At 38.5% G+C, this 12,353-nt stretch overlaps 1 protein-coding gene across 9 annotated transcripts in view; it reads right to left on the bottom strand.

The window, feature by feature from the left end:
• Nucleotides 1-12,353, bottom strand: part of ATE1 (arginyltransferase 1) — a 162,624-nt gene that overhangs the window by 80,407 nt on the left and 69,864 nt on the right. For 5 of the 9 annotated variants that reach the window (XR_005833250.1, XM_040624524.1, XM_040624518.1 and 2 more), the window contains 3 exons: nt 11,337-11,518; nt 7,086-7,185; nt 6,651-6,698 (listed from right to left, as the gene is read on the bottom strand). Coding sequence is in view for 8 of the 9 variants with exons in the window: in XM_040624524.1 (XP_040480458.1) it covers nt 6,651-6,698; nt 7,086-7,185; nt 11,337-11,518 (330 nt within the window). In the remaining variant the exon portion in view is untranslated. The remainder of the gene's footprint in view (nt 1-6,650; nt 6,699-7,085; nt 7,186-11,336; nt 11,519-12,353) is intronic. The other 4 variants (XM_040624525.1, XM_040624526.1, XM_040624521.1 and 1 more) reach the window with 1 other exon arrangement.

The raw sequence follows: 12,353 nt of genomic DNA, 5'->3' as shown, positions 1-12,353 counted from the left end.
AACACGGCCACGATATATATATATAATATATATATAACATAACCTTATTATAAAGTTAATGCGAACAATGATAACACAACATAGCAAGCCCATTTCCTTTCATTAATGACTATTTTCCAGCTCTCATTAATTCTTTTGTAACTATCCTGTGCCTTACATCTAAGACTATAGGTGCAAACAAAACACATCTTACTAAGGGATGTTTATGTAAATCAACCTTTACACGCGCACGTGCACACACGCACACAAGCAAAATCAAAAAGAACTCAATAAAAATGCATTTGAAGGAATACGACGCACAAAAATGTAACTGTTGTAAACTAGCAAACCACAGAGGAGAACGTATGGTGACATGTGCCATCTACGTAACGATGAAGATGACCCCACGGTGATTTTCGTCTTGCCGCGCTCATCATTATCATTAGCAAGACAAGCAAAATCAAAATTTACCATGGTGTTACAAAATGCCTTGTAGGCTCCTGTCAGGATAGTAAATGAAATGCCTTACAAAGATGAATTTCCATAAGCCAATTCGGCACATCCCTAGGTACGACCGCATATGGAAATTCAGTGACTTTGCCAAAACTCTCTCACACTGAGCCATCAGAAACTTCTCAGCTCACTTCAGGCTCAATTCTGAGTCTGCACAGCTCCACAGAGAATGACTTCTCTCTGCATGGACATCTGCATCTCTATCTAGTGATCTCGATCCCACACCATGTGTGTTAGTCATCTCTTGCTGAATAACAAACCGCTCCAAACCTTAGTGGCTGAAAACCTCAGTAACTTATTATTGCTCAGGATTCTGTGAGTTGGCTACAGCTCGGTTACGTGCGTCTTCTGACGGTATCTCCTAGGTTCAATCAGGCAGCCGTGTTCATTCAGCAAGCTCGGCTGGAGCTGAAACATCCGGGACGGTCTCAGGCCTCCCAGATGGCATCTCTCGCCAGCAGTAGTTGGCCCTCTTACATGACGATGGCTGGCTCCGAAGACAGAGGAAGGGCAAGCTGCCAGTCCTGTTAAGGTCTGGGCCTGAAGCCCCACAGAGTTCTTTCCATGGTATCCTGTTAGTTAGTGCAAGTCAGAAGGCCAGTCCAATCAGGGCAAGGAAAACAGAATCTACCTGTGATGGAGGGAGCAGCATGCACATACAGGGTGAGAGGAACTGACAAACACATAGCCTTGGAAACCACCTACCGCGCCATGGTCCTCCCTACATGGAAAGATAAACTCGTCATTTCAGCATGCCCCCATTAAAACTCAGGACGAAATAAAAACAGAGCAGGTAAAGCCAGCTCTTTTGTGTATCTTAGACCTGCTGTTAAATACTTTCATTTGCTCTACTTCATATAATAAGTGTGTTATATGGTGAAGGCTGTAACTTAATATGTCTAAATCTACACAAGAGAATCCAAATGAAACATTACTCTAGTTTCAGGTACAGTTACATATCACTGGGTGCCACTGGGCAATTATTATCTACATGCCCCCTAAACCATAACCTCCATCAGGGCAGAGCCCACATCTGTACTGTTTATAGCTATATTCCCAGTGGCTAGAGTGTACCAGGTACCTAAGACACTGCTGCTTCTCAATTATTAAAAATATTCCTATTTTAAGATATATTCCTTTTTTCTTTAATACCAGCTAGAAATACACAGATTTTTCCATGTATATTTTAGAGTGTGGCAAAAATACGCCATTACTAATGCTTTTAAACACTTAGTAATGCTTCAAGAAAGAAGAGACACTTTTAACTATTACTGTAGTTATATGCTAAATTTATCTTCACTGAATCTTGAAAATGAGAGATTTTACAATACTGTGCAATTCATTTTCTGTGAATTACCTTTTGTTGGTATCTAGTTCTGGACCTTCAAATTGCAATGAGAAATATTCATGCTTGAAACAACATCTACCTTACAATTTTGAACAGCACATTCCTGATTGAGAATTTGCACCTATATAAGCAGTTGTGCTGTTCCTCCAAAACTGAGGGTTCTCATATGCTGAAAATATAATAAAATATCCTTAGATGAAATGAAAACATCTATAAATGGAACAAAATAGTCATTTTATTCTGCCCACAAACATCTGAGCTCAGCCTTTTTCTGCCCTGAATGGACAAGGCCAAAACCAACAGGCACCCTGCGGCACAACACGGGAATTATTCCAGAGAGGTTCACCTTTTTGCAGCACCAGCCCCAATAGAGTTCAGTGCCACTTTCCTCCAAACAAAAGACAAAAGTGTCCACAATTCTGTAAATTTGCATAAAGGGAGGCAGTATTGGTATACACTAGCATAAGCCTCTGCTTTTCCCCAGCATGTGAACTAAGAAGTATGGCTAATCGCACAAGCAGGCTGCTTAGAAATTTAGGTGCCATTTATCAGCATATAAACACAGAACTTTGACAGGTCTCAACAAAAGCACAGATAATGATTTTGTGCATGCTACCCAACTGGGTAGGTTCTATCCTACTAGTCAATGCAAGAAGATTCTATACTCAAATTGAGATCAAAACACAATATATCTCAGGGCGTTTGGCTGGCTGTTGGTAGAGCAAACAACTCTTGATCTCAGGGTCATGAGTTCAAGCCCCACACTGGGCACAAGAGCTTACTTAAAAAAAAAAAAAAACCCACCCCACAATATATCTCATTTTTACATCATTCCCATTTTACAGTTGTAAAACCAAGACCAGATATAGTTAAGCAACTTCTCCAAACCATTACACACTCCTGTACCACCACCTCCCTTTGAAATCAGAGTACTTATCAGTACTCCATGATATTCAGTCCTACTCCCTTCTGACTACCTGTGTGTCTTACTAAGTTCTAACCTATTTGCAAAGCAGATGCTGTCCTGGTCACACTCAGCAAATAGTTGTTAAACACAACAGGCAGTTTCTTGACCCTCAGCACTAGTATTTCTTCTCATTAATTCAACAAATGTCTATTAAAAATTAAACATTTATTGTGTGGCAGGCACACTTTTAGCTGCTTGGCATACATGAGGAGGATAAACATCAAGAGTCTCACAAGCGTACACACAGGAGATAGACTTGAACTTTGAGAAGAAACATAGAATGCTAAGGTGGATGGGTGGTCAACTCTAGTCTTAGTGTCCGGTATAGACTACTGGAGCAAGTGACGGCTAGGCTGAGAAATGATGGAGGAGGAGTTTGCAAGCATGGAGAACGGGTAGAGGGAGAGAGAAAAACGAGAGATTAGTAAGGGTAAAGGCCCTTGGGTGGGAAAACCCAGCTGAATGGCTGGTCAGCCTTCAATGTTCCGGACCCAGATAACAAAGCACAGATATGAGCTTCTTCGATATGAGTGATTCTGAATTTAATACACAGAAAATAGCCAACTTTAAAATGAGAAATAATCATCTTTCCAGTTCATTATTATGCTCTCAGATGTGAAAAATTAATCAGGTGTGGTGGTTCTCAAGCTTGACTTCAATTAGAATCTTCTGAGCGTTAAAAAAAAAAAAAAAAAAAAAGACACCCATGGTTTGAACCCCCCCACCCCCCCAGCCAATGAATCAAAATCTCAGAAGGTAAGGGCCCATGTATTGGTATTTTTTAAAAGTTCCTCAGGTCATCCTAAAGTATGGCCAAATGGGGCGCCTGGGTGGCACAGCGGTTAAGCGTCTGCCTTCGGCTCAGGGCATGATTCCGGCGTTATGGCATCGAGCCCCACTCCAGGCTCTTCCGCTATGAGCCTGCTTCTTCCTCTCCCACTCCCCCTGCTTGTGTTCCCTCTCTCACTGGCTATCTCTATCTCTGTCGAATAAATAAATAAATTAAAAAAAAAAAAGAAGTATGGCCAAATGGCTAACAGCAGCAACTCAAAAGGAAAGGAGCACTAGCTGTCCTCTGGTCTCATCCTGAAATGACCCCCTCATCTTCCCACTGGCTGACCTCCTGTCAATCAAATCTCAGTCTAACATTATGCCTCTGAAAGGCTCTCCCTGACCTCACTCTAAAGGAGCCACACCTAGTAAGTATTTACCACATCACACAGTGCTTATCCCTATCTGATTATTTTGTCTTCTTTATTAACTTGTTGTAGGCCCTTGAGACTAGGGATCTTGCCTGTGTTGTTCATTGCTGCATTTCCAGTAGGAGCTCAGTAAGTATTACTTGGATGAAGGGAAAAAAGGACAGGTAGGCATGGAAGTATCTCTCATGCAAATGGAATTTAAAAAATAATATCCTGAAGCTACAATTCTGACAAATTTCAGTTGGGTATGATTAAGCCAGACTGAATGAACAGTATGGAGAGCATTTTTAAATTCTTAACTAAAAACTAGATATGAGCCTGACTTCTATTTCCAAGCAGAGCTCAACCTAGGAAGGACACTGAAGAACATACACCATTTGGTTTGGACTGGAGTCAACAAAGGTGGAATATAAAGTCTTCATACAGAGGGAGGGGTGATGAAAATACGGTCAACATTTCCATGAATAACAACAACTAAAAAGAAATAGGTTAAAATATGGAGCAATTAAGATTTTAGCTTAGGCATAAGGAAAAATTGAGGGAAAAATCCTGTGACACTGGAGTAGCCATTACAGATGGGAAGTAAGAGTGAAATTTCTCCAACTCCCTCAGATGGGCATAAAAATACTTCTGTTTAGCAGGGGTCAGGCACACAGAGGAAGAGGAATATATAGGGTGGCCAGCGTTTTCTTTTGAGTGTTATTATTGTACTACAATACCTAGAACAGACCTGAACTTATTTAGATCTGGCACCACAAAAATGAGCTAGGAGGAGAGAACACTAGTAAAAAAACAGTACCAAATAAGTATTTTTGGGAAAACAGAAATATATTCATGTTTTTCTTTCCACAGAGAAAATATGTTTAGACCTATCAACTAAATTAATAATTCAGGCATAAAGAAAATATCTGAAGGATTAAAACCACAAGTTACCTAAAATGTACACTCAAATACTGGACTGAATTCCAGCAGGATACCTCGACCAGAAGACCTGGGCTGCTGTCAGCGTAAAACCAGCAAGGTATTGTGTATCACCCTTCTTTCAAAGCCAGTTCTGCTTCTAGGAGCCACAGTTTCTAAGAATGGAAGTGTCTCTTCCCCAGACATTCAGCACTTAACCTCGACACTCTGCAGCCACTTTTGTTCATTCCCACCTTTAGATAATCACCAAGTTTTGTGGATTATTCGTTTGTACAGGGAAAAAAAAAAAAGAGGGAGGGGAAATTTATGGATTAAAAAGAGTTACAAGACACACCAACCAATGTACGGACTTTGTGTGGGTTCTAAGTCAAACAAACTGTAAAAAATATTATGAGACAATCAGAAAATATAAGCACTGACTGGAGATATAGGAGGATATTTAGAAATACTGCTAATGCTTTTGAGGTGTGATAATGAGACTATGATTATGTTTTCAAAATGCTCTTCTCTTTTCGAAATACACATAAAAACATGTACAAATGAAACGATATTCTGGATTTGTTCCAAAATAATTCAAAAGATGATGGAGGCAGGAATGGGGGTGAAAGAACAGATGAAATATGAGGTACTGAGAAGTGCTGAATCTGAGTAATGGGTACAAAGGGGTCTGATTACACTTTTTTTTTTTTTAAAGATTTTATTTATTTATTTGACAGAGAGAGAGACAGCCAGTGAGAGAGGGAACACAAGCAGGGGAGTGTGGGAGGGAGAAGCAGGCTTCCCGCCGAGCAGGGACCCTGATGCGGGGCTCGATCCCAGGACCCTGGGATCATGACCTGAGCCGAAGGCAGACGCTTAACGGCTAAGCCACCCAGGCGCCCCTCGATTACACTTTTCAATTCAGTTTATGTTTTTAAAATACCCACAACTTTAAAAAATGATAATTTATACATATGAATATGTTTTCTGATTTCCACATGCCATGTTCTTGGCTATGAAACCTTCAATGACTCCCAAATGCTTAAATACCTCAGACCAGCTTTCAAGTCCTTCAGTCCTTGGGTTACCCTTTTTTTCTATTAGTATGTCATGGGCAAGGTCACGGGCAAATCCTTACTTGTCTGCTCCTTCTCTTTGACCTGTGCTTCCCCATCTGCCTACTCAACATCAGGCCAGTTAACCAAACCACTGTCCTGATCGGTTTTCATGTAAAATACCCAATCACCTAGATTACAAGTTTTAAGAGGAAGATTCACGTTTACACCTTTTTGCCCCTTCAGAGCTTAAAGCAGTGCTCTAAGTACAGCGAAGGTAGGCGGGATGCAGGGAAGCTGCTCCTTCGCACTGCTCTCTACCTGCCGGAGGTTTTACACACAGTGGGCTGCTGATCCTCAGAAAACAGCAAAGAGTTTAATTAAAGAGAGTCATAAAAGGTAAAACTTTCTTAAAGGGAAATTCTGATATATAGTTAAATCTCACAATAGTTCTATGAATTACAAAGTCAGAGCAGTAAAGGCTGTGGTGCTCGCTATAGAAAGCTTCATTTCTGAGGCAGCAAAGTGATTTCCTTAATTAACCCATTCGTCACCCCTTCAAAGCCCAAGTCCTATATGCCCTGAGACAAAAATCATATTAAAGAGTCATTTTTCTATGAAGAAAATCTTACAAACATTTGCACAATTATTATTATTTTTATTATTGAAAATACCTCACTGCTTACATTAGCTCCAGTTTTTCTGGACTGTGACTGGGTCCAAAGGAAACAAAGCTAAAATGGGAGGGAGGGAGAAAAAAATGGAGGATGGGGGAAGGGTTAGGATGCACCCAGACAAGGTAGATTCCTAGTGGGTGTACTGTGCTACCCCAAGTAAGCAGGGCCCTCACTGAATGTTCTAGAATAGCAGGGATTTCTATATATTTAGTTAATTTCTACAGAATAACCTGTACTAAGCAAACAGTAAGTGCCTATGTGTCCAGCACTGTTTTAGGCAATGAACAAGCCAGATCCCATGAAAAGTTTAAAACACATTTAAAAATAATTCACTCTATACATTGTAAATATACAAGCGAGTTAAACTAATATGATGAGAAACCATGAAAGCACTAATGTTCATGAGCTCCCTCTGGAGCAAATACGCATAAAAATCAGCTTTACCTTGTATTTCATCTTGGGACATGAATGAATGTAGAAACCCATATAATAATAGCTGAGTTGAGATGTTTTCTGATGAAGTTGCCTAGTAAAACCAATTTCTCTGCCAAAAGAAGAATAAAGATGAAGGTACAGTTAAATATAGTTCCAATACTCAAAGTATATGTAATTTGATGTAAAATATCTGATAAAATCTGAAAATCTAACATTAAGCTATTAAGAAACTCCAAGTGTTGAAAGCAAAACATTTTAAAAATACTTTAAGAATCTATGGAACATAAGAACTAGGAAGATCGGTAGGGGAAGAAAGGGATAAAGAAAGGGGGGTAAATCAGAAGGGGGAGTGAAGCATGGGAGACTATGGACTCTGAGAAACAAACTGAGGGCTTCGGGGGGGGGATGGGATAGACTGGTGATGGGTAGTAAGGAGGGCACATATTGCATGGTGCACTGGGTGTTATACGCAACTAATGAATCATCGAACCTTGCATCAGAAACCGGGGATGTACTGTATGGTGACTAACATAATGTAATAAAAAATCATTAAAAATAAAATAAAAATACTTAAAGAGAGCTTTTACTAAAAAGACATAAACAATTATGAGTTCTTTTGAGCAAATGCATCTAAGTTCACATTTAACACTTTATTGAGCCTATTAGTTGATCTAAAATTCAAACAGCATAAAAATAAAGAGATGTATTTAATACATTACTCATTATCCCCAGAGTTCCCAGAAAACTGGGTTTATCAAGTGAAAAACCGTGCAGCAAGTTTTATAAAACTCAACAACCAACACATTTCAGGAAGAATGACTATTATTAACTATTATTATGACCATTTACATGCAAACACTTGCAACTGCATATGATGTATAACTCCTTCCTAGATCTAGATGCTACTCTAATATTTATTCTCCCTACAACTGAAGAGTGGAAAAAAACTATGCTATCTCACCACTTTTTCTCTGTTTGTTGGCATAGGCGAGGATTAACTGAACAAAGACACTGTCAGCAATGCCCATGCTTGAAGTGGTTTTAATTTGCATCCGGATAAACCTGGGCACAGAACTTCATCCTACTTGCCCAAATGAATGACTGCTTGTATTTGAGAGTTTTAAGGAAACTTTAGTGCATTTCTAAGTAGGAGAAAAGTTGTTTGTTTAGTTTTTATGTTTGTTTCTTGAAGGCTTTTTTTTTCTTTCTTTCTTTCTTTCTTTCTTTCTTTCTTTCTTTCTTTCTTTCTTTTTCTTTCCTTATTTCTGATGAATGCTTGAAATTCAAGGAGAAATTTTTTAATTGAATAGTCTGTGCACTTTGCAAGTTCAAATTTAAATCACTGAGAGTTGTGACCCTACAAATTCATCTATAAAGTAACCGTATTTCTAAATCCAAGCAGACTGAACATTAGCCTATAACAGAAAAAATCCCACTATTCCTAGAACTAATCCACTTTCAAGGTTCAAAGTGACGAAGAATGCATTATACAACCAATGCGGGACCACCCAGTGCTGACAACGGCACTCCTTGTCTTGGTCCTACATCGCCCCTCTGCTCCCCCAGTTGTTGAGGCCCAAATCTAGAGCCATTCTTAATTGTCCTCCTCTCACTCCCATGTCCAATCCATCAACAGGTCCAGCTGGCCTCATCTCCAAAATATACCCTGAATCTGACCACTTCTCACTACCTCCACCTCCGCTATTCTGGCCCAAACCAGCATAGTGGCTCCGCTGGATGACTGCCACAGCTTCTTGACGGGCTTTCCAGTTTCCAGTCGTGCTCCTCCACAAATCCCACAGAATGGTCTAAGCCGTTTTTTTACAATATTAATCAGATCAGTAACCTCCCCGAACCCTTTGCCTTTGAATTGGGTTGGTATCACACTTAGATAAAATCGAACCTCCTTACCATGACCTATCAAGCGCAGCTCCATTGGTCCCTCCTCACCAGTGCCTCCTGCATCTCTGCATTTCCTGCCTAACCCCTGTCTACATCCTACCCTGTATCCTAGCCCGCAGGACCTCTCTATTCCCACCACCTCAGATGTTGTCCTTAGATTTTTACACAGTTGGGTCCTTTCTTTTTTCTTGGCTCCTCAAATGTCACCTGTTCAGAGAGGTTTTTCCTGGCTGCCCTATACAAAAAGGACCTCATGCCTACCACTGTGATTTTATTTTTATCATAGTACAATGGGGTATTTAAAATTATGTTGTTCTTCTAATTTACGGTCTGCTTTGACAAACCTGGAAACCCTTATTCATTATTCATTGACACATTCAATCTGTGTGTCCAGGACACATAGATTCTTCTCATATAAACATCTGTTAAACAAATTAATTCATTTCTAAAATTCATCTTGCTAATAAAACATAAATAAATGCCATGCTCATGATCCCTAATTCTAACATTTTTTTAAACCTACAGATTAGGTTATATAAAAATCTATACTGCTTACAGATTAAAATATAAAAAATTTATTCATTGTATAATTGCTTAAGAAATTAAAGAAATGGAGGGAAACTAGCTAAACAGATTGACTGAGTTACACTATAATCAATAATAGAACTGGTAATTTATAGCCTATTCTCCCCAATTTTGCTTCGAAGTGTCAATCTCCTGGCTGCCTTTCCTCTTCTAGAAAAATCAGCAACTCGTATTCTCAAGAACAGTAAAAGGAAGTGACAAGAATATAATGCAGTGGCAATTTCCTTGCTATCAACTGGCAACAACTTTCATGCTCCCAGGCTCCTCTGCTTCTTCTTCAAACCTCTCCAGCTCTAGAATTTCAAGAAATATACCAAGTAATAAATAGAATTCTTTATAATTTTGCTGGGAATTGATTATTTACTATCTCAAATGCAGCAGGATTTCAATATCCCTTAGTTTACTGAGACATGAAATGATATGTTATTTATAGGCTGGAATTCACTATGTGGGAATAAATATTCTTGATATTTATCTGAGAAGTCTAAACAAATCCATAGCTACATATCGTAAAGTGAGAGATAAATAAAACAAGAAGGAAAATGGCAATAATTTCAAAGTGTTGGCTGATTTTAGTCCAAAGAAAAAGTAGCTTTTCTGAAATAAATATACACTTCTAAAGTTACAAAATGTAAATGCTTTAAATTATCAGTTCCAATTTCATTGATATCATAAGTGTCAAGAATATTCTTAACTAGTTTATGTACAAATGCAATTAACTACATAAGAAAAATAAAAGATTATTACAGAAATCAGTTGTAAACACTATAATTGTGAATCTGCTATAACTTGGCATTAAGAGACAGGTCAGGTTGAAAATACTGAGATGGAGCATTTTTCTTTATATTACAGACCACTGAAACACACAAAATCAATTATGGACCAGATTTTTTACAAAAATCAAATGGTGATTAAAGAAAAATACCAACTCTTCCACTTTTATAATTCAGAAAAAAGCACACACACAACAAATAAATAATCTCAAAGTATATCTTCCCATGATGTGAGAATGTGACCACTGAACACAGAGACTAGGAAAAGAGAAACAACGACACCATGAGAAAGAGAGAGAGAGACTCAGGCTCCCAGACAAGCAACAGAAAAATAATTTTCAATCCTCCTTCCCTTCTCTACCACATATATACGCAGAAAAGAAGGAATAAAAATAGTTGAACAAGTATTTTGATGGAATAAGGCCCTAATCTTTCTACCATAATGCAAAATACCTGTGCTGCGCTGCATATATTTGCAGCCATGGACATAAAAGGGAAATAATCTTTTGATGAGAGCCACAAAGTTAAGTGGATAGTTAGGGACTTCCCAGTCCTGATCTATATACTTTCTATAACTGTATATTCTTTCCAACAGACTCACATTGCTTTAATTGACATGACATTCATTTAACCTTTAATTATGAAAAGATATATACAACGATGACAAAAATATGTAAAAAATACTATAATATTTAAGGAACATTAAGTGGTTCTTGATTAGGGGAGCTTAAATGAACACATAAAAAAAAGCAACCCACAAATACAATGACTTGTCATACACTAGACGAGATGGATAACTTAAAAAGCTAGGGAATTACCATCAGACATTGGCCTCAGTTCTAAAAGTGGTATTCTAAATACCAGTATATAACAGACTACAATAGCAACAAAACTATGAACTATCAAATAGGATTTCTGCTGTTATATGACAAACTCTAATCAAATGAGGAATTATCTGAAGTTCCATATGACGCACTACAGCTGTCAAAAGCAATCTTACCGTAGTGCAGAGTAGACACCCAAAGACAGGAATGAATAATCAGGATCGTAGTACAAATACACAGACGATACACAGTACGGAAGGATGTCAATCACCCCCACAGCAATGATTCTTCCATCAAGCCAATATTGCTGGTGGAAGGAGCCATAACCACAGTCTGGTCCATGAGGGGGATTCTCTGCCTATGAGAAAGCAGACATACATGTGGAAGTTTGTCATATTTTTCTTTATATTAAAAATCTTAATAATTATCCTATTATACTTTTATTTTACTTTGTAACTCCTAAAATTTCCCATGTTGCCAGCATCCTCTGCAGTCACACCCTGTAAAATTTTTACTTGTATAAATACTGACCGAACAAAAGAATGAAAAAAGAAATAAACTTAAGATTTTTTTAACTTGTTTAAAAATTTAACAGTAGGAAATATAAATTTCACAGGATAAGTAAATATTAAACTATATTTTTCTGTTCCACATAAAAGTTGGGAAAGAAATGGTGCATGAGAGAAGATGAAGAACATAAAAGGAGGGGGGGGGTGAGAACAGAACTGCCCCCATACTGCCAGCCAGGCCTGATCTGTGACGACCACGTACTGACAAGCCATATGATCCCATTATTTTTTCTAGGTAAGAGTTCCTGTGTAAATACAAAAGGGCTGTAACACTTCCCCTTTCTGGCCAAAGGAAAATAAAGTTATTTCCTTACCATTATCTTAATATAACTATAATCCCACAAAAGAAATGGAGAGATTTCAGAATATTACCATTTATCTATAAGTAGCTGAGTGACATTTTTCATTTTAAAATTCAGTATGACTTTATTCTTTTTAAAGATTTTATTTATTTTTAGACAGACAAAGAGCACACGGGGTGGGGGGGGAGGAGAGGAGGAGGAGAGGGAGAGGGAGAGAATCTCAAGTAGACTCCCTGCTGACCATGGAGCCTGATGGGGGCTCAATCTCACAACCCTGAGACACTGTGACCTGAGCTGAAACCAAGAGTAGGACTCAACCCAA

Source organism: Ursus maritimus, unplaced genomic scaffold, assembly GCF_017311325.1.
Source record: "Ursus maritimus isolate PB19 unplaced genomic scaffold, ASM1731132v1 scaffold_7, whole genome shotgun sequence".
Lineage (NCBI taxonomy): Eukaryota > Metazoa > Chordata > Mammalia > Carnivora > Ursidae > Ursus > Ursus maritimus.
Note: the sequence above shows the minus strand (reverse complement) of the source record. Positions and strands in the feature narration are given on the sequence as shown.